We start from the raw sequence: 21,227 nt of genomic DNA on the forward strand, positions 1-21,227 counted from the left end.
TGCTCTGTGTGGGACTCCTATCTCAGAGTGGCTTTACTTTCATTAAAACTATTAGAAGCAAAAGAGAAAAAGGGTAAGCTGGGGGTTGCTGGCAGCCTCTCCAGCTGTTTTCCAGGATATCCCCTTTCCCCCATACCCTGGGTTTCATGCCAAACTCAGCTCGGGGAGGGCAGCGAGTGCCCCCCCTTCATCCCACAGACACTGCGCAGAGACAGGTGACATTATACCCTGCTCCAGTCCCGTGGAAGCTCTCTGTGTCCCCAGGGGCTGCGTGGTGACACCTCCCTGGCGCCAGGACCCGTTTTGGGCTGAGCCCAGGGGACGGCAGGGTTGGCGGGGAGGGTGTAGCCCGTGAGATGGAGGAAGTGAGGAGCCAGCGTACAACCTGAACTTGGCCACCCTCGACCCAAACCCCGAAGAGGAAAGCCTGCATGCATGACATCTTCCTGTTAGGAAGTATTAATCACGGCCATGTCCAAACATGGTAAGTGAAACCTGAGGGAAACCGCGGCTTTGGCCACCGAGGGCTGCGTGCGGGTGAATTCAGGAAGGCCCTTGTGCCTCAAAGACAGGACCCACCCGTCATCAGGGCACCACCTCCAATTATGGATCGCCTCTCTGACGTTTGAAGCAAAATCTGAGCTCATCCCTCCCGTGCCTCTGTACCCAGCTGTTGTTTCATGGGCTCGGGAGAGAGCCGTGGGGTGAGCCGGGTAGAGGGTGAAGCACCTGGAGAGGAGAAGAGCCAACCAGCAGGAAAATCAGCTTGAGGGTGTTCTCAGCTCACCTCTCAGCTCACCCTCTGCCTTGCAGTGGTGTTGTTGGGGTGACCAGCAGGGATGTCATGCCCACAGGAATCACTGACACACACCAGGGCATGACCAGGAGTAAAAATCCTGATGGCACCACTTCCCGTGAGACACCTGTATTACAAAAAAAAAAAAAACAAACCAAAAACCCAAACAACTACTACAACAAAAAAAAAGACAAAAAACCAAACCAACCAAACAACAAAAACCCCATGAGAGGTATCCCCAGAGGTTTACAAGTAAAATAATCTTCCTGGAAAGAAGTGTCAGCACTCTGGCTTGCAGCACTGTGTGGGCAGCCTCTTGGAGCTAAGGAGCTCACAGTAGAGCACAGGAATAATCTCACATACCCCAATTCAGCATCATCCACCTTAGGCAAGGCAAATCCAACCTGACTCCCAGGTCTGGATCCCAACCACCAGAGGCCAAAACTCTTTTTGGGGCCAATTCTTGCCTGTGGGCTAAGCCCTGCTTTTGGACCTCAACCCAGTGCAGAGGCCAAGCTTCTCCTGTGGAACTCGAACATATTATAGGGCTCAAATTCCTTGTGGGGGCCACATCCTGCTTGTAGGTCCCTAATCCCTTTGGGACCAACCATCCTGTGAGGCCCAATTTTGTTCCAGGCTCCGAGCCCTTCTCAGGGGTCCCAAATTACCTGTGGTGTCTATTCTGGGATCCAAGCCTGGCCTGTGTGTCCCCATCCTTCTGTGTGGTCCAGACATTTTCCAGGGGTCAAGTCTGCCTGTGGGTCCCAAACCATTGTGGGGTTCAAAGCTCTGTGATGCCCAAATCTCTTTTTGGGTCTGAGCTTTGCTTGTGAGTCCCCAGCCCCTTGTGGGCCCCAAGCCCTTTGAAACAGCTGTGTCCATTCTGGGGTCCCTGCTGTGCCTGTGGGCCCCAAATCTCAGACAGAGATCCAGGCCATTTGTGGGGTCCAAATCCCTTTCAGAGCCCAAGCCTACTTGTGGGTCCCAAGCTCCCTGAGGGACTCAAATCTGTTTGGAGTCCAGCCCTTGTGTGGGTCACCAGATTTCTGCATGGCTCAAACCCCCAGTGGAACCCAAATGTGTGTCAGGGTCCAGGCTTTGTCTGTGGGTACCCAATCTTCCATGGGCCCCAATGCCCTTGAAGCACCCAAACCCTTTTTGGGGTTCATGCCTGCTGCAGGTTCCCAAGCCCCCTGTGGTATTTAAATGCATTCTGGAGTCCAAGCTGTGCCCGTGGCTCCCAAATCCCAAACTTTTGCAGGGACCCAAACCCTCTGAAAGGTCCAAATCCCTTTCAGGTTCCAAGCCTGCTTGGGGGTCCCCAGCCCCCTATGGTGCCTGAATCCATTTTGGGGTCCAGCCTTTGCCATGCAGGTGTTGAACTCCTTGTAAGACCCAAAATCCCTGTGGTACCCAAATTGGTTTTGGGGTCCAAGGTTTCCCTGTGGATTCAGAACCCTTTGTGGGCTCTGACATCCTTGAAGCAGCCAACACCCTCTTGCTTTGAGGTCCCCAGACTCCTGTGTGCCCAAATGTGTTTTGTGGCCCATGCTGTGCCTGTGATTCCCCAGTTCCTTGTGGGACACAGCTTCTCTGAGGGACTAAAATCCATTTTGGGGGTCCCAGCACCCCATGACCGCCTGGGGGTCCAAGCAGTACCCGTGACTTCCCAATCCCTCATAGTATAGACACCCCTCTTTGAGACCTAAATCCATTTGGGTTCTCACTTGGGGTCCCCACTCAGACCCACTTCAGGGTCCACACTATGCCTGTGGCTCCTCAACCCCTTGTGGGACACAGCTTCCCCATGGAACCCAAATCCATTTTGGGGTCCCCATCCCTCCGTGCTACTCAGACCCACTTTGGGGTCCACGCTGTCCCTTCTGGCTCCTCAATCTCTTGTGGGACGCAGCTCCCCCGTGGGATCCGCAGGGGTGCGGGGGGATGCGGAAAGATGCGGAGAGATGCGGGGCGATGCGGGGCGATGCGGGGCGGTTCGGGGAGATGCGGGGCGATGCGGGGCGGTGCGGGGCGGTGCGGGGAGATGCGGGGCGGTACAGAGAGATGCGGGGCGGTACAGAGAGATGCGGGGCGGTTCGGAGCGATGCGGGGCGGTACAGAGAGATGCGGGGCGGTGCGGAGCGATGCGGGGCGGTGCCTCCCGCCGCTCCTGACTCAGCGCCCCGCCCGGCGGGGGCAGGAAGCCGGGCGGGCCGGCCGGCCCCGCTCCTGTCACCGCCTGCGTCAGAGCCCGGAGTTTTCCACTGACGGAAAAGGGCAGCGCGGGGCGGCGCAGCCCGGCCCGGCCCCGGCAGCGGAGCGGGAGGCGCCGCGCCAGGCACCGCCGCTGCAGCCGGAGCCGCCACCGCCGCCGCAGGTAGGGACCGGGCGGGCAGCGGCGCCGGGATGGGGATGGGGATTGGGATGGGGATGGGGATGGGGGAGCCGGCGTGGGCGGCGAGGGGGAGGCTCGCGTTTTACCACCGAGGGCTGCGATTGCGGGGTCCGCTCGGTGCCTGCCCAGCGCGGGGTTCGGCCGCCGGTTCTCGGCTCGGAGCCGTCCCGCCGGCTGTGCCGGGGGTCGCTGCCGGTGCCCGCCGCCCGCTGCCGGCGGTCGCGCCGCCCCGGCGCCGTCTGGCCGCGCTGCTGTGCCCGGCGGGGCTGCGGCTGGGGCTGAGCCGCCGGGGAGCTCCGGGAGCCGCCGGGGCAGCGGGACCGCGTTCCTTCCTCGGGGGAAGGGCTGCGGGTTTGCTGCGCCCCCGAGCCGGCCCCCCGCACTCTGCCCTACGGACACCCGAGCAGCTTTATACTATTTGTTAGGAGTAGCGCAGAGTTCCCTTCTCACCCCTGCCCCCGGTAAGTCCAGGCTCCGCTCCATCGCCGCGGCCGCGGTTCCAATTTTTTGATGTTGAGAGAAAGGTTGGGGAGGGGGTTGGGGGGAGCCTTGCCGGCTCGCTCTTCCCCAAATCCGCCCGGCTGGGGATGCTTTCCCGTCGCTACAGCAACACCTACCGACGGGCGCACGGAGGGACCGACGGGCGGACAGACGGAGCGGGGCACCCCCCACACCCCCCGCCTCCCGAAATAAGACATCGCGGCTTTTACAGCCCACCTGAAAAAAAGGAGGGAAAAAAATAAAATTAAAAAAAAAAAAAAAAGGATACCCTGCCTCCCGCCCCCGAGTACTAAGTTTTCTCAGTTTTTTATATATATTTTTTTTTTTTTTGCCTGCTCCCCCCCACTCCCTCCTCTACCACCGGCATCCTCAAAAGTGTCTGTCACCTCCGAGTTACATAATGTCGCTGTAGGAAGAGACTGACACACAGGGACAGCCCTTTCCTAAAGCAGCTCAGCCTTACTAACGCCTGGAATGCCAACGCCTGGGTGGGATGGATGGAGGGAAAACCCTCGCGGCCGTTTACGAACCTCGAAGTCACAGAATGAGGGAATCCTTAAAGGCTGGAAAAGCCCTCTAAAATCCCCGAGTCCAACCCTTAACCCAGCACTGCCAGGTCAAGTCTTATCATTTGTTATCAGGAATTGATCACCAATTATTAATTGATTTTATTACTTTATTTTTTTTTTTATGAAAATGATTTTAGTTTTTCTCTGCTGAGCAGTTTGCAGAGGTAGCCCGTCAAGGTGTGTGTGTGTGTGTGTGTGTGGTGGGGGGGCGGGGTTATTTTCAGGATGGTTGGGTTTGTTCTCCTCCCGGAGAGACTCCGCAGCTCCCGGCAAAGGCTTTAATAATTCAGCGCAGGAAATGCGTGCGTATATATAGCAGGGAAGGTAACTGCACAGCGTGTACCTACAGGAGGACAAATATGGAAACCTGGTATGAATTAGTCATGAGGTGTGATCAAATAGAGGATTTTCCTAGACAAAGCACACTTCGCTGTTTTCCTGTTTGTTACAGCACAATCTGCGCCGAGTACATCCGAACCTCCTTTCATTTTGGGCCGTGTCAGATAACCTTTAATGTATTTGCTGAAATCTCTTATTTACCTTTCAAGCTGTCAGCAAGAAGTAAGGGCTTGGTAGAAAAATCTGACAAGCCTTTTTTTTTTTTCTTTTCTTTTTCTTTTATTTCTTTTTTTTTTTTTTTTTTTTCTTTGTGGCCTTCCAAAAATTAGGAGATGGAGTAAACACTTCTGCTTCTCCTTCCGGGGAAGGTGTTTTGCCTGCTCAGTCTCTGACAGGAGCATAAACTCGTGGTGCTACGGACTGATTCATGCTCCCACTCCGCAGCACGACGTACTTTGGGTTTTGCTGTTGCATAGTAGGCAGAGGCTATTTTTAACCGGAGCAAGGTTATGAAACCTTAGACCCAGCTGGGTGAAAATAATCTGGTCTGAACTGGAAAGCACAGCTTTATGTGGCTGGGAACACGCGTGGGACTGTCCCCTGGAGGCTCCTGGTGGGATGATCCCGCTCCCCTTGGCTCCAGTCAGCCCCGAAATTGGGAAGTGCTGTCATCGGGAGGCTGTCACGGCGGCACAGGGGAAACCACTTAAGTAAATATGTAAAGAATTAAAATAGTTAAATGATTGAGCAATGAATCAGTGCTGATAGTGTGGCGATTATTAAATAACCCTGAGGTGTTGCTGGGCTCACCGCTGCTGTTAGACATCAGATTTCTGGGATTGCTGAGCGGCAAGCTCAGCTCCGCAGCACTTTTTGGGGGATTCTCACACCGAGATCTCTTTGCCCGCAAGAAACGGCGGCGTGCAAACAAACACCAACCCCAGCAACTCCCCCAGCGCTGCTCCACGAGCTGCCCTCGGAGCCGTACCTGGCTAAAATATGCGGTGGTGTTTTTTAAACTAATATTTACTCCTGCTAGACCTGCACAGCCACTGCGGCTCCGGGGGAGGGAGCGGGAGCCGCTCTGACTCACGGCTCAGCGCGGTCCTGAACTCGCTCCCAGCGCCCCGGTGTGCTGGGAACAGTCCATCCACCTCGGTGTGCTCTGCAATAAATCCGCTTTGCCCTCCTGCGATGCAAAATGCCACTTTGTCTTCCTGAGCTTTAAAGTCAGCAAACCAGCTCAAAAAGTCACCGGGAAACAAATACTTTTGTGCACTGTGCTGAGTTTTTTTGGGGGGTCGGAGGGATTGTTGTTTCCTTGGTGTTCCCTGAATCATTTGGCAAAAGAAACTTTGCTCTCAATAACTCATGCACAGATCGGGATCCTTCCGTTCTTTAGGATGCTCCAGCGACCAACCAACCCCCCAAAATCTGAAATATTCTTGCTCCTGGGTGTTCTCCTGCAATGCCATGGGAATTGTGGCACAAGCAAAGGCAGCTGCTGGAGTCGCTGTGAGGAGTTTCCTTTGCTTTGCTTGCGCTGCTGCGATCGCCTGACGCTTCAAAGCACATCTACAGCCCCAAAACACAGCACTGAAACATCTCCTTCTCCTAATTCTGCCCAAAGCCTCTTTGTGCAGTCTCCTGGAGACTGGACACTGGTAGGGGTTTTTAGTTGCCTTCCTCTGCACTTGGCTAAACAAATGCCAAACCTTCTTAAATCTAAATTACTCGAAATATTTACTGTTGAGACGTCGTCCAAGAGGACGATAGTTAAAACATTAATTCCTTGCATTCCAGTGTATTAGGGCTTTACCCTGCAACTTGTTGGGTGCCAGAAATGGGACTTTGCAGATTGGATTCCCTTCCCCCCCAACTGGACTGCCCCCTCCTATTCCCCCCACCCAAACTTTAATGCTTTAAAAAAAAAAAAAAAAGAAAAAAAAAAAAGGAGGGAGAGAGAAAGAAAGGAATGCACATCTGGGCTAAATATTTGTTAGAAAGTATTCCCAGGATAGTGGGAGTTCTGGTGCCAGAGAGGAATTCCTGCGGGTTTGATCCATTGCATTATGTACTTGTTCCAAAAGCTGTTTTCAGTAAAATAGATGAGTAAGAAGTCTTAGCCAAGAACAGAATGTCTTTTTTGGCAACTGAAAGGAAGATAGGATTATTTTATTTCAGGTTATGTAAAAAAAAAAAAAAAAAGAGAAGGTGGTAAAATCCTGCACTCCATGGTGCCTGCAGAGATTTGCAATGGCAAACTCAGATATAGATATTTATTTTTTTCCATGCTGCTGTGGACATTTTTGGGACTTGCTTTTAAGACACTGCTATGGGTTTAAGGTTCCTTGCAAAATTACTGCAATTAAAATATCCTCATTGTGTCTGAATGGGCCTCTGGGCTTTTTTGGCTGAGTGGCCAGTGGCCTTGGTGACATGGCTTTAAAGGCAGCATCTAAACTGCTGGTGTGAATTCTGTCTCCACATGCCAGAGCAAGGAGGGGAGCAGAGGCTCACCCTGGCTTTGACAGTAAAATGCCCATCTGGAGGATTTTTTGGGGTAGGGTAGAAACAGACACTGATGGGTGAAGCTCTACTATGTCTCTCCTGAGAAGGACTTGAAAATTTGGCTTGGAAAACATCATAGCCATAAATCAGCAATGAGGGGGAAGGTGTAACAGGAGAAAATCACTATATTTTGGCTGGTGGGCAGCAGGTTAACCAGCTTTTTCCCATTAGCTGAGAATCCTGTTTGCACAACGCCTCCTTTGCATTAACAAAACAATAGGTGTCTTGAAGAAGCCAGCATGCCAAAAGTGTTTTTTTCCCCCTATCCATTTGGCTCATTCTCATAGATGGGGAGCTGCACAAACCTCCCTTCATCCTCCTGGCTGGCGATAGTATTTTAAAAATAAATAAATAGAATTGCACCATCTTATGCACAGCTTGCCTTGGCTCTGGCTTGGTGTTTGTGTTAGCTGGGTTCTCTGGCTGCAGGAGAGCGCTCTGGTTTCCCTCTGGGGTTGGTCTGGGGGGATGTGGTGCAGCCCCTGTTGGGCTGTTGGGTTGGCTGGTGACCTGAGCATCAGGGCTGCTGCATCTTTGGTCCAACCCTGGGAGTTATCCCTGTCTCAGCAGCGTGGCCTTGGCTGCTCCAGCAGCCTCCAGTGTCTCCCATGGGACATGGATGTGGTCAGCATCGCATCTCTGAGGGTGTTTGCTCTTGGAAATGTGTCCTACAGGCATTTTAGGGAGCTGGTTTCTCCCTCCCTTGGCTAGAGTGGCATCCCTCACTGTCATCCCTCACTGTCCTGTGGAGCTTTCTCTCTGCAGCACGAGCTGATGCTCTTTCAAGCCACTTTTGCAAAGTTTTTGCCCATTCCAGGTAGACAGTGGGGTCTGCAAACAAAAAGCTGCCCAGGCTTTGATTTGCACCCCTGCCATGGATTTGGAGAATTTCGTTGTTCCTGGTTGCTTCTTAAAGCAAACATGAGACAGAGCAGGAGGCACATACACAAAAATAAGGCAAATAAAAAGTTTGTTATTTGGTTTGTGGCCACCTGCGAGCTCAGCTTTGCCATGGAGCAGGCAGGGAAGGGGTTAATCCAGGTGTTGGGTAGGACATGTGCTGCTGGGGCTGGAGGGTGGCCAAATCCACCTTCTCTGCATCTATTTTGGATTAGGGCCAAAAAAACAACAACCCCTCTGTGGCAAAACCACCTGCAGCTCCAGGTCTGTTGAGGAGGAGGAGGAGGGATGGAGGGATCACTTCTCCCCAGGTTCAGGGGGACGTGCTGGCCCTGTAAGCACACCTTGCAGCCAATGATTAACTCCTCCAGGCCAGGGAAGTGCTTCAGCCAGGGACTTTTTTGACCTTTAAGGTGACTATTGTCTCCTGGGAAGCTGGTGGTAAACATAATTAGGGAGGGTTGGTGCAGGACTTGGAAGGAGCTGTGTGCTCCTGTCCTGCCACGTGATACTGCTTGGTGCTGTCGGGACACTGAAAATCCCATGATGGGGAGGTTCTGCCTCTGGTGTGGTGTCTGGTCTGTCAGAAGGGCAGGTTTTTTGTTTTTTTTTTCTTTTTCAGAGAGTTAAATTAACTTCAGACATGTAAAGCGGGGTGAGAAAGTGTTTGGGTTGCAAGGAATGGAGAAGTTTCGTGTGGTGGGAGGGGATGTGGACTGGGTGTCTGGCACCCCTGTATCTGCACTGCCACCATCCCAGGGCTCTCTACTGTCCCAGGTTATCCAAATTCTAGGGATGCTTTAGCTTTTGTGTATTATGGGGTGGCTGTTAGCATCGCACATTGCCGGGCCTCTCCCCTCCTTGGAGTTCCTGGGCTGGGGCTGCATCCCTCCCACCATGGTTGTGCTTTACAGCCTGGAGGGACGGGGTCAGAGCAAGCCACCCCTCAGGCAGCAGCCTGGCTCTCAGCTCTGGGGATGGCTCACTGGCTCCCAAATAAGCTGGCAGTGGCTCCTGCAGGAGCAGGGGGAGCTGGGCTGGTGTTGCCAGAGTCTCAAAGGTGGAATGATCCATCATCAGTGCGCCCCAGGCTGAGTGGGTGCTGATGTCCATTAGAATCATAGAATATCCTGAGCTGAAGGGACCTACAAGGATCATCAAGCTCCTGGCCATACACAGGACCACCCCAAGAATCCCACCCTGTGCCTGAGAGCATTGCCCAAACATACTGTAGGCAAAGGCTTTCGTGTTTTCTTTTTTCATCTCCCGAATTTGCACAGACTTTATAAAAGCAAAGTTTAAAAGATGCAACACAGTTATTTTTGGCTTTCTTTTATTTTTTTTTTCCTTTAAGATGAGCAGGGGCAAAGCATGCAGGAAATTTAGGAATCTAGGCAAGTACAGAGCTCCTTTGTTTTTAATTAGCTGCGTTGTTTTTAATTGCTTCTATGCTTGATACATAACCCAGCCTAAACAAGAATAGCTTATTGAATGGGGGACTGACTATGAAAGGCACCGTGAGGAGAAGGGCTGTTCTTCACAGTTGATATATTTGTATTTCAGTGCTTCATTTAATAAGTCTGTTTCCCCGGGGGGCTGTAGCAAGTAAATCATGCCAACAGATTGTTTTCTGCAAACTGGCTTATTTTTGTAATTAGCAAGACGTTAAAGCTGTAACTGCATAGAAAGCGATCTGGGTGAGGAGTGAACATAAAAGAATTAGTAAGCAAAATGTAATACTTACTGTTTGATGACATTTGTGTTGATTGGATTGGTTTCTGGACAGTTTGTTGTCTGGGATAGTCAGTTCCTTCTGCAGTGTTGTGAAATGGGAGAGAAATTCACAGGTGAGCACAGCGAGTGTAGTGAGATGAGGTGTTTTAGGGGCAGCACTTTTTGGGAATCACATCTGCATTGCCAAATGGAGCTGATGGGGAAGCCTTGCTGGGGGTTACAGCTGTCCTGCTCTTCACCAGAAACTGCTAAAATTTCCCTGGCCTCATGTTGGTTTTTTCCCTTTGTTTTCCAGTTATATGACAAAAACGGCGTCACCATGAGCGGAGTATTGAAAAGGAAGTATGAAGAGCTGGGAGATGACAGCACCTACTGCTCCTCCTCCTCCTGCTCCCCCCTCTCCTCCTCAGCATCCTCAGGCTGGGACACTGATGAGGAGAATTCCCGTGGAGAGCCCAAGCCCAGCTCTGCCTTAATGTCCAGCTTCACCCGTGAGTAGCTCTGGCTTTCCCAGGATCAGCCACGCCTCTGCATGGATTTTTTGTAGGGTGCTGGTGGGTCACCACCACACAGAGACCCCCTTGGGGCACACACCTTTATGGCTGGAAGTGATTGTGGCACCTGCTACCTGTCATGACACTGGTTTATAATCATCCATCCACCTCACAGTGGTCTTCCTCAGCCCTTCCTTCCAGTATTTATAATTCCTTTGGAATATTTTTGCTGAAGTCCAGGTTTGCAGGAATAGAAACCCAAGGATGGGTGTGCACAAAAGCATGTGGGTGCCTCCAAGCCTGTGCTGCTGGACCATCCCACCATCCCTCAATTCCCTGTCAAGCTGTTTCACAGGCAAAACCTAATCAGACAGTGAAGGCCTGTAATGCTCTTTTTAAAAAATGATTAACCAGTAACGTAATTACCATTTCAGAACTTGTTTCCTACGTAAATTGGGTACTTTGCCAAAGAACATGACACGTTTGACATTGCCTGAACTGCTAGTACAGATAAAAGCTATTTTGTTTTCCCAGCAATGTAAGTTTTGAGAGCTTTTAGGAAAACACACAGAAGGCAGTGTTGTAAAGCCCTTTATCTGCCGTGTGAAGGGAAAAATAAAAAGTACAATAGAAGAACATCTTCATGGAGGAGAAATAGTCCAACCTAGTAAATTATACTGAACACCCACTGTATATAGCAGTTAAGGTCCACTTAGCAGACATACACAAACACGCAGTGGTCTGAAAAGGCTTTAGAAGTCTTGTAATAATAAAGAGTCTCATTCTTGCTTGTCTTCCCAGGTTTTGTGACAAAACAATGAACTTTTTGTACTCTCTGGCTCAATTGGAAAAGGGTCAGGAATGGGAAAACAATTTCAGAGGAGGGGTGCAGGGAGAGAGAAGCAAATGCCAAAGTGCAGCAGCTCGGCCGATAGATGATCGTGGTGGTTAACTTGCCTTCTGATAAAGAGCTCGTGTTTTAGGAGATTGAGTCAAGGTTATTGTGAAAATGCAACTCACAGTGCAAAGATACGATCAGAGTGACTGCAGGGCCCAGTGTGAACCCCCAGCTATTGAGCAGAAGCTGCTGACACAGCTGGGTGAACACTTCTTTTTTATCTTTTTTTTTTTTTCCACATGAAACCGAAACACTATATTTTGGCAAGTGAGACCTGTGAAATGTGGGTGCAGTTAACTGTCCAGTCTTGCACTTTCACAGCCTTTGGGGCCCACCAAGCCAGCTGAGCCCCTCGGGTTGTTGCAGTCTTTTCCTTGGATCCCACTGCAGGGCTGCTTGTGGCTCTGCCTCCCAAAGAGCAGGGCTTGATCCCAGCTCTGCAGCAGTCACCCACCCCTTCTGGGTTATTTTTTTCCAACCAAAGCACCCCTGCACTAGCAGAGAATGGGACCAGAAATGCCTCCCCACCACAAATTTGGGTGTAGCTGGCTCTTGTTCCTGCCACCCTCACACGGCTGGGCCTGGCTTTACTTTCTTGGCAGGCCACACTCGTGGAAACTCACTGACTCTGAACCTGCCCTGACTAATTAGTCCCCCTGCATCTGCTGTGTTTGCATGTGCAGCTGTGCAGGGCCAGGTATCTCTGGAGAGGCTCTGCTCTAAGTGATGTGTAGCATGTTTCAGCAGTTTAAGATAAACCAGAGTCATGTTTTGCCGTGTTTACCCAGGCATCACCTGCACAAAGATTAACATCTTTGCAGCTGCTCTCAAATGAGTCTCTTGAGAATAAACCATAGATTCAGAGTTCCTCCCAGTGGATGGTGAAAGGAAGTACCAGAAAAAACAACAATTTGGGCTGTTTTCTGCCCTGCCACAGAAGTTGGAGCCATGAAGCACCAGGAATAGCAATGCCCTGGCATCCCAGGAGCAGACCAGGGGCTCCTGAGCATGGGGCAGAGTAGATTTAGAGAGACAGATGTGTAGGATGGCTGGTTGCTTGTTCATTATGCTCTGCCACACGTGAAGAATAAGCAAATGGATGTTCCTGGGGGAAGTCAAGCAGGAAGGAAAAGCAGCAGCCACCTCTTAGGGTGAATCTCATCATTGACTCTGATGCAGCAGAGCTTGGCTCAGCTTCCTCTCCATCGTCATCCCACCTCTGAAGTGTTAGCTCCTAAAACACCACCAAGCAATGTTGTAGCTTTGTCCCAGTGTTTTTCTGTTGAGAGAGTAATTACAAATCCTGCCTGTTTGTAATATTTCTATTCCATCTGCAGCATGGCTTAGTGCTTTTTTTTTTTTTGATTCTCCCCTTTTTAGCCACGTCAATCCTGAAGAAATCCAAGCGACTAAAGAAGAACAATGTGGAGTTTGACCGGGTCACTGTGTTTTACTTCCCACGCTGCCAGGGCTTCACGAGTGTGCCCAGCCGTGGGGGCTGTACCCTGGGCATGGTGAGCAAACACAGCTCCTCCCGCCAGTTCACGCTGGCAGAGTTTTCAAAGGAGCAGGAGAACGTCCGTCGGGGCAAGCTCGAAGAGAAATTGAAAGAGGAGAAGTTGGAAGCGTTGAAATGGAAAGTGAGTGAGGAGCGTGGGGCTGGGTTGATGAGGAGCTGGTGGATGCTGTTGGTTAATTGGCCAGTTTTTAGCAAGAGCCTCTGAGACCTGGGAGCATCAATCCTTAGCTCTCAGTTTGGGTCTCCAAAAAACACAGGCTCCAGTGGGGGGACTTTAATTTAGTTCTCCTCCTTAGAAAAGTGAAAAAACACAGAAGACATTTTTGCTCTTTTGGTAGTACCTCTCTGTTCTGGAATCCACTTGAGACTCTTTTTGGTGTCTCCCAAAGTCTTTTCATTTCTGGTTTAGATACTTGATATCCCAGGACACATCTCCAGTCAGGTCTTTGTGGGCTCTGACTTAGATGTTGATCCTGAGGTTGGCCACCATGGGGGAGAGCTCATTCCTTCCTTGTTTCCCCTCACCTGGGGGTTCCAATGGCTCTGAGTCCCAAACAATCCCCTAAGGCTTTGTCCATGTTCTGCCCTCAGCTAACCATGAACGGCACCAAGGAGTCGGAAGAGGCCAACCAGCTCACCATCGAGGACATCTCCGACGACGACATCGACGTCAGCAACGTGGACCTGGAGGATGGCTTCTTCCTGCAGCCCTACCCCGCCAAGAAGAGGCGGGCGCTGCTGAAGGCCGTGGGCGTCAAGAAGATCGACAAGGAGGAGAAGCGGGAGCTGCACAACATCCGCCTGTCCCGGGAGGACTGCGGCTGCGACTGCCGCGAGGTCTGCGACCCCGAGACCTGCAGCTGCAGCTTGGCAGGCATTAAATGTCAGGTACAGCCTCACCCCTGGGCATGGAGGGATGCTATGGCTCCAGCTGTGCGTTAGAGCAGGGGGGGTGTGAGCAAGAAAAAATGTACTTTTGCTCCCTTATGTCTCTTTTTGGACCATTTTGTTTTGCTTTTTGTTTTTTGGAATCTTTGGACAGAGCTGGGGCAGCCTGTAAATCCATCTGCTCCCACCGGCTCTTGGAGGTGAGGAAAGCTCTTGGAGCATCCCTCAGGCTGCAAGGCAGGCACTGCTTGAAAGTGTTCTCTTCCCAAATCACACACTCAGCCATCCCCACACTGCAATGAGAATGTCCCTGCTTTGCATTCCCACGAGATCCATACCTGCTTGATCTCCTGTTGGGCCACGTGGGAATGTCTGCAAGGAAGAGCTCCTTGCTCCTCACACGAGGCTGCGCTTTCTCCCCCTCCCCCAGGTTTTATTTTTAATTCCTTTTACTTCTGGTGTGTGTCACAAATCCCAGCGCGCTCAGGCGAACGTGGGAGTGTCAGCTGAGCGTCAGCCCACAGTGGAGCTGTGCAGGCCACCTGCACAGTGGGATAATCCCCCTCTATTCAATTAGTGAGTTATATTTTTCAGGGTATTTTTTGCAGGTGCCTGCCCAGCTGTATTTAGGGAGCCTCATTCCCTATTCTGGGCGCTGCTTTCTCCCTCAGTGCCGTGTTTGGAAGCTGGGGGTGGCGGAGGTGGGTGCACACACACGGGTGCTCCATGTGTGTGTCACAGCTCCCCTCTAGTGGCTGCTGCAGATCAGATAGTGAAATTATTAAATCGCAATAAAGAAAAAACTCACTTTTGCTCCCTTATGTCTCCTTTTAGACCTTTTTGTTTTTGGAATCTTTTTTCTTCACTTGTACTGAAATCCAGCTTTTTATGACACCTCTTCAAAAGAGCAGGATGTTTTGGTTTTTTTTTCTTTCCTGCTTTAAACCCCTCAGCTGTTACTTGGTTTCTCAGGGCAGACAAGTCATGGGCAGTTTTGGTTTTATGCCACTGGGTTCAATCCTAACCCTCCCTCTCTGCTTCTCCCTGTTGCCAGATGGATCACACCTCCTTCCCCTGCGGCTGCACCAAGGATGGCTGTGGCAACACTGAGGGCAGGATCGAGTTCAACCAGGCCCGCGTGCAGACACATTTCATCCACACCATCATGAAGCTGGAGCTGGAGAAGCAGCAGCAGAGCAGCGAGAAGGTGGCAGAGGCCGAGCCCCCTTTCCGGGAGCGGCTCCCTGCGCTGGGATGCGCGGCAGGGAAGGGCTCGCTGGAGGAGCGCGCGGTGCCGCTGGCGCCTGCCTTCCAGTTCAGCCCCGACCTGGAGGCCCTGGGGGAGAACAGCTGCAGCAGTGACATGACAGACTCCTCCATCTCCTCCCACCCCAGCGAGGACCTGGAGGAGCCCTACGAGAGCCTCCCCTCCGACAAATCCCAGTCGGACGTGGACGACGACGGCTTGGCGCGCATCCTCCACTTCAACGACTCGGACGCCGAGGAGGAGAGCAGGCGTGGCCAGGATGACCTCAGCTGCTTCCATCCCACCGACTTCTTCATCGAGGACCATGGCAGCGAGGTCAAGCCTGTCCCTGGCCACTTGTCCCACCTCTCAGAGTGCCTGGATGAGAATGCCAACCAGGACAGCGGGGGTTTGCTGGAGGATGCAGCCCACGGGAGGTGCGATGGGCTGTCCTGCTGCGCCCCCTCCTCCACTGAGCCCTGCTCCAAGAGCTACGCCGACCTCAGCCTTTCCTCTGATTCCTTGGATTTCTTCCAGTCCTTCTCGGACTATAACTTGGGACCCCTTTACAACTCCTTAAAGGAGTATGAGAACCTGGATAACTTCTCAGCGTTACAGTTTCAGTTGCCTAATTTCCCTGGCTTCCCGCAAGCCGGAGATCAGGGCTCCTGTTTCTTGGAGTCCCTCATTGGTTTGTCCGAATCCGTCCCTGAAACCCCAGCCCCTTTCACAGACAATCAACTTTTGGAGGATGCCATCAAGTCATCACTGATGGAGACAGTGAAGGTGTGAAACACTGATGTGGCTCAGGCAAGGACTGATGCCGAAAGGAAAACGGAGGAACAGTTGGACAGGCAAACTTTCACTGAAAGGATGGTGTGCTACTCAAATATAAGGAAGAAAAAACAGCAACAGCAGAAGACTTTCTAAGCAAATTAACTATTTTTGGTCTTTATACAACATGGACGTTTTGACATACTGCAGCTACAATCAGTTCTCTCGCTGTTTGTGCAAAAATTTCTAAACTTTCATGACGGGGTGGGGAAGGGAGGGAGGGAGAAAGACTTTCACATGAGAATTTCCTTGTGTTTTGTACGAAAAGACCTGTTGAGAAAAACTCCTCGCTAACGTTGCCAGTCGTCCATACAGCCCCTTCTAGAAACGTTTCAGTGTTGCAGGAACTTTTTAAGGCAACTTTTTGAAGCTGTATTTATTGTGAAAATTTGTGGTTTGCGTAAGAGTCGGCCCAACACACTCTTACGTTTAAATCTAACGAGGTTTACAGAAGAGATCCATACACTATATACATAATCATTCTTCATCTATTTATTGCAAATTCCAGAATTTAACTAGCCACTGAAGCTTGAACTAGCATGAAACCTTATTTAAATTGGTAATACCTCAGATGTATTATGTGTACAATCATATTTTTTTGCATAATATATCTGTATTTATTTATTTTCTACCTGTAGTACGTGAATAGCACTGTGGTTTGTCGATGACCTGGAAGGGCAATAAGGTCTTCAAGAGGAAGATGACCCTGGTTTTTCTGAGTCTGAATGATGTTGGCTGTTTGGTCTTCACTTCACATTTCTAAAAACACTGAACAGAAGTGGTGTGGGAGAGGAGGGACAAGGGAAGAGTTCGTGCAACATCCCTTGGTTTCTCCCAGCCTTGTCATAGACATGAGAATGGTGTTTGGTCTCCATAATGTCACTGTGGAGAGCAAAGCAAGCAAAACCTTCAACTATTTAAGAAGTAACATTAATACTAGCACGAAACAAAACCCAAGCCCTTTTTGTAAATTATTTTATAATTTATTTAATTTCCTAGGGATTTGGCCATGAGATCTTTCCCCATCAGTTATGGTGCCTGAATATGCAGAGGAACTGTCAGCAGTGGTGGGGAGGTGGAACCGTAAGGACCTTGGCAGCCCTCGTGGGGGGCTTTGGGAGAGCAAAGCCAAAACAGCAACAGTGCTCAAGCTCCTCAGCAAGTGCTCCTTAAGACTCCCCAGCACCAAGGATGTCGCAGCTCCAAAATCCAGTGGGTTACACTGATTGTACTGTATTTTTATATAGGTGAATCAAGTAATTCAAGCAAAACAGATGGATATGAAATGTTTTGGGTTATTTACCCTGTGAGTACAGTTTTTGAAGACCTGAAGACCAAGCTGAAAAACTGAAGGCTTTTGGTTTTTAAAATGAGAGGAACCTTTGTGTTGAGGAAGGATACTGGAGGCTGCCTTGGCCTTTTGCTATTTAAGTCAGTCTGAGAGCAAGACACTGTTTGGCCATGAGATGTAACTGGACAAAAAAAATCTGTGCATCAGTGATACACTAAGTGCCTACACCAGTGGTATGGAAAAAGCAAAATGGATTTAAAACCTACCAACTTTAAATTCCCCCTTGGAAAATTTGGTGATGGGAGTGATTCCTGGCATTACCAGCACAGGACGAGGAGACAGTTCTGGTGTCCCCAGCTCTGCTGCCCTGGGAGCAGCTGGAGGAAACTTCTGGGGGTGCAGAGACACACAGACAAGGGAACCAACCCCGAAACATGGATTTGAGGATTTTTCCATTGGCTGAACTGTTTCTATCCCCAACCACAGGGATGGTGCTCTTGGATACCTGCTCTTCGACAGGTGCCTCGCTGCAAACCTGCCGGCAATTTAGGAAACTTCTGGCGTACGAAACGTGGGTTGCTTGGGGTTTGTTTTTTTAGAAAATCCTTATTATTGCTATTTAATTGTACATCTTCTCTGGTATTGAGCCGGTCAACTTGGAAATGGAGCTGACCCCCCACGGCCACGAGCGGGTCCTGGGCCCGCACTCGCTGCCGCTTCCTCCCGCAAGGCATCGCCCCCGGGGCGACTGTAGGAATACTACTGGCAGATGGAGGATTTCCTGGATATATCTATTATTATAATTATTATTATTGTTATTATAACTATTATTTTTATTATTATTTTTCATTGTCGTCATTGTTTCTTTAGACTGAAGAATCCCCTTTCCGGTTATCTCCTAGGTGGTAGTTCCTTCAGTTCCTTCAGACTGCATCCGAAATACTGACAGTTGAAAGTCTGGTAGCCTTCTGTATTTATTGGCACTAATGTATTTTGTAACATTCCTAGGTTTCTCTGCATATATATATTTATATATATAAAATATATTTATATATTTTATATATAAATATATATATACACACACACACACTTTTTTAAAATGAATGATTGGGATTGACTCCTGCCTTGTGGATTTTTTTTTCAGTAATTTATTCTTTTTATTTGTGTTGGTGCCAAAAAAGAAAAAAAATATTTTTTTTCTCTTTTTTTTTTTTTTTCCCCAGGGCACTGAATTGTAAATATATAATTTTTTTTTTCTTCTTGGTATCTGTGTAAAAAGTTGCCTGTTAAACAGTTTAAAAACTGGGTATTTATTGACACAATCTGTAATTATCTAATGTATTGGTTGAAACACTTTGGTTTCAACATAGCTTTATTTTAGCTTTCTTTGTGTATATATTGTGATTATGTTGCTTAAAGGTACAAGTTAAAAAAATGCTTTATTTTTACCTTATCCATTTGCATTTGTTTATAAAAAAAAAAGCATATTTGTCTACAGCTGCTGTCTCTCATTTCATCAAAGCAATATGAAGAAATTTCCATTACACTTTCAATAAAAGAATTTTGTTTGAATACGGCAGTGTCTTCACTAATGTCCTTTGTGTGACACAATAACCTTTTCTCTTTTCTCTAAATAAAGTAAAAAATCAGTGCATGGGATGTGGTTTTCCCAAACTTTTTGGCCTTGTGGATGGTGGCTGCTTGTCCCTAAGGGGGGGGATAGACAACAGTCTTGGCAGCATCCACATCGCCAAGGAGAAATCTTGGGAAACCCTGGAAACCACTTTCCCTTCTGGGTTACAAATCATTTCTCATTGCCCCGTGCTCCCCCTGGGACCTGGAAGGATGCAGCTGGGCAGAAGCATCACCATGGTCCTGTGCCCCTGGGGAAAAACAGAAAAAATACTCTTGGTCATGGCAACAGCACGGAAAGAAGTGAGTAGCATGTGAAGCAGCCCATGGTACAAAGGAAAAAAGATGAATAAATCCCAGGAATCTAGATGGGGAAAAGCACACCTCTCCCATGGGTCTGTGGCTGTCAGCACAGGCATAAATCATAACCACTGCCATTGACCTGAAAGCAAGGGAAATTGGCCAAAGAATGCCATTGTCTAGTTTTCCATTGGGAATCCATTTTTAAAGGTTGCCATCTGCCCCCAGAGCAGAGAAGCTCAATTAATTGAAGAAACTATTTGTTACAAATTATTTGCTGAGCTATAAAAGCAGAAATACTGAAAAGAGGCTCATCCATGGAGGCTCTGCAACACACAGTGAAGCTCAGCCTGTTTACCCACCCAGAGGGATGTGTTTAGTTGTGGGTTTTTTTTTTTCTTTTGTGGGGTTTACGCCTGTAATTCCCTCTTACATTACCTATTTTCCGACTGGGAGTGGAATAGCTCCCAACATACAGCTCCAGCTGCAGCACTGGTGGGTTTTTGGCTTATGGTGATGACTTTATGTTGTGCCCTGGCACAAGACATCATCACCAGGGGACCCAACAGCCCCAAGAGACAGTGCTGCAGCAGCCCCAAGGTGCTGCATCCCACCAGCCTCTGGCATGGGCATCCCCATGGGGAGTCACAGACTCCTGGAAAGCTTTGGGTTGGAAGGGATTATATTAAAGACCACCTGGTTCAACCCCTCTCCTGATGCCTTTCACTTCACTACATTGCTCTAAGCCTCATCCAGCATGGTTTTGGGCACTTCCAGGGATGGGGCATTCACAGCTTCTCTGGGAAACCTGTGCCAGGGCGTCGCCACCTTCAGAGTAATTAATTTCCTCCTAATATCTAATGTAAACTTGCCCTCTGTCACTTTAGAGCCAGCTTCCCTGTCCTATCACTCCGTGCCCTTGTCCAAAGTCCCTCTCCAGCTCTTTTAGGGAAGCTGCTTTGGATGCAGCCCACAATGGGCTTGGGGCTTCCTGAGCTGCCAGTGCACACTGCCAGATTGTGCCCAGCCTTTCCTCAGTCCCTCCTTCCCAAGTCCCTCTCCCCAGGGCTGCTCTCCAGCCATTCTCCACCAAACCTGTGTTTGTGTTTGGGATTGCCCTGACCCCGGTGCAGAACCTTGGGGTTTTTTTTTCCCATCCCATACCAGTAACAGACTAAAACTCAAATGGGAACATGCCAATAATTGGCCATTCTGCAGTGCCCTTTCCTGGGGAAAGCCAAGCTGACCTCCAGGTCTGAGTTAAGGCCTCAGCCTCTTGGAAAGCCTGGGGAAAACTTCTGCTGAATTCCATGGCAAACTTCTGCCGAATTCCATGGGAAATGCTCTTGGATGGGCAGAGGGAGTGCCTGCTGCAGTGACATGGAGTCTGGAAGCCACAGGAATGCATCACCTGGGATGCTTTTATTGCCTCTGCAGAAGATCTAAGGCTCCTTTACCCACTGCAGTGTCACACTGCTCAGATACACTTTACAAACCATGGAATTTATGCATCATGTATGAGGTGTATGAATATGCAACAGGCTATTGCTTTCAAGGGTTAATCCTTTGTTAACTGGATCCTTTTTTGGGCTTATTTTGCCCAGAAAAAGGTACCTGTGCTTCTGTACCTCTTTATTTCTATTGTCTCACATTGTCCTAATCCAAATTGTCCAAATTATTATTACCCTAATTATATTGCTATTTTTATAACCATTTTACTACTATTAAACTTTAAAAATTTTAAAATGCATCACCTGGGATGCTTTTATTGCCTCTGCAGAAGATCTAAGGCTCCTTTACCCACTGCAGTGTCACACTGCTCAGACACACTTTACAAACCTGCCCTTTTCCTTCTGTCAGCGAAACAAACGACAGAAAAAAAAAAAAGATTTTTCCCCCAAATCTCCTGCCTCCAAGTCAAGACCTTATGGATGCCCTCAGTGCTGCAGAGCCAACACCCCTGCTCTCATTTTGCCCTGCAGCTCCTGGCTTGTTTGCTGTGTTTTGTTTGCTTGTTTTGTTTTATTTTTAATTTTCCTCTGACGGAGTCAAAGTCCATCCTCTCCGTCACTTTATGAGAAAAGTCCTGGAGCGCTGATTCCCGCACGGCGCCAGGTCTGGAGTCACCGGGGCTGGCGTCACGGGCTGTTCCCGTCCCCGGCTCGCGAGTGACTCATCCATCCCCTTTCCGGAGGCACACAACGCTCCCGAGCCTGCTGGCCGCACGCACAGCCCCAGCCCTGCCGGCACCTCGGCACCCAGCGAAAGCAGGCGATGAGTAACTCTGCGAGCAGGGAGAGACAAGGAAAAGAAATGGAAA

The 21,227-nt window shown here is 49.6% G+C and overlaps 1 protein-coding gene across 1 annotated transcript; it reads left to right on the plus strand.

Annotated features, from left to right (window-relative positions):
- Positions 1 to 3,099: 3,099 nt before the first annotated feature.
- Positions 3,100 to 18,174, plus strand: CSRNP1 (cysteine and serine rich nuclear protein 1). The gene is made up of 5 exons (XM_066550752.1): positions 3,100 to 3,173; positions 10,101 to 10,296; positions 12,578 to 12,837; positions 13,308 to 13,604; positions 14,659 to 18,174. Exons 2-5 carry the CDS (start codon positions 10,125 to 10,127, stop codon positions 15,640 to 15,642), a joined length of 1,713 nt encoding a protein of 570 aa, XP_066406849.1. The 5' UTR covers positions 3,100 to 3,173; positions 10,101 to 10,124; the 3' UTR covers positions 15,643 to 18,174.
- Positions 18,175 to 21,227: the final 3,053 nt, after the last annotated feature.

Source organism: Molothrus aeneus, chromosome 1 (genome assembly GCF_037042795.1).
Source record: "Molothrus aeneus isolate 106 chromosome 1, BPBGC_Maene_1.0, whole genome shotgun sequence".
In the NCBI taxonomy this organism is placed as follows: Eukaryota; Metazoa; Chordata; class Aves; order Passeriformes; family Icteridae; genus Molothrus; species Molothrus aeneus.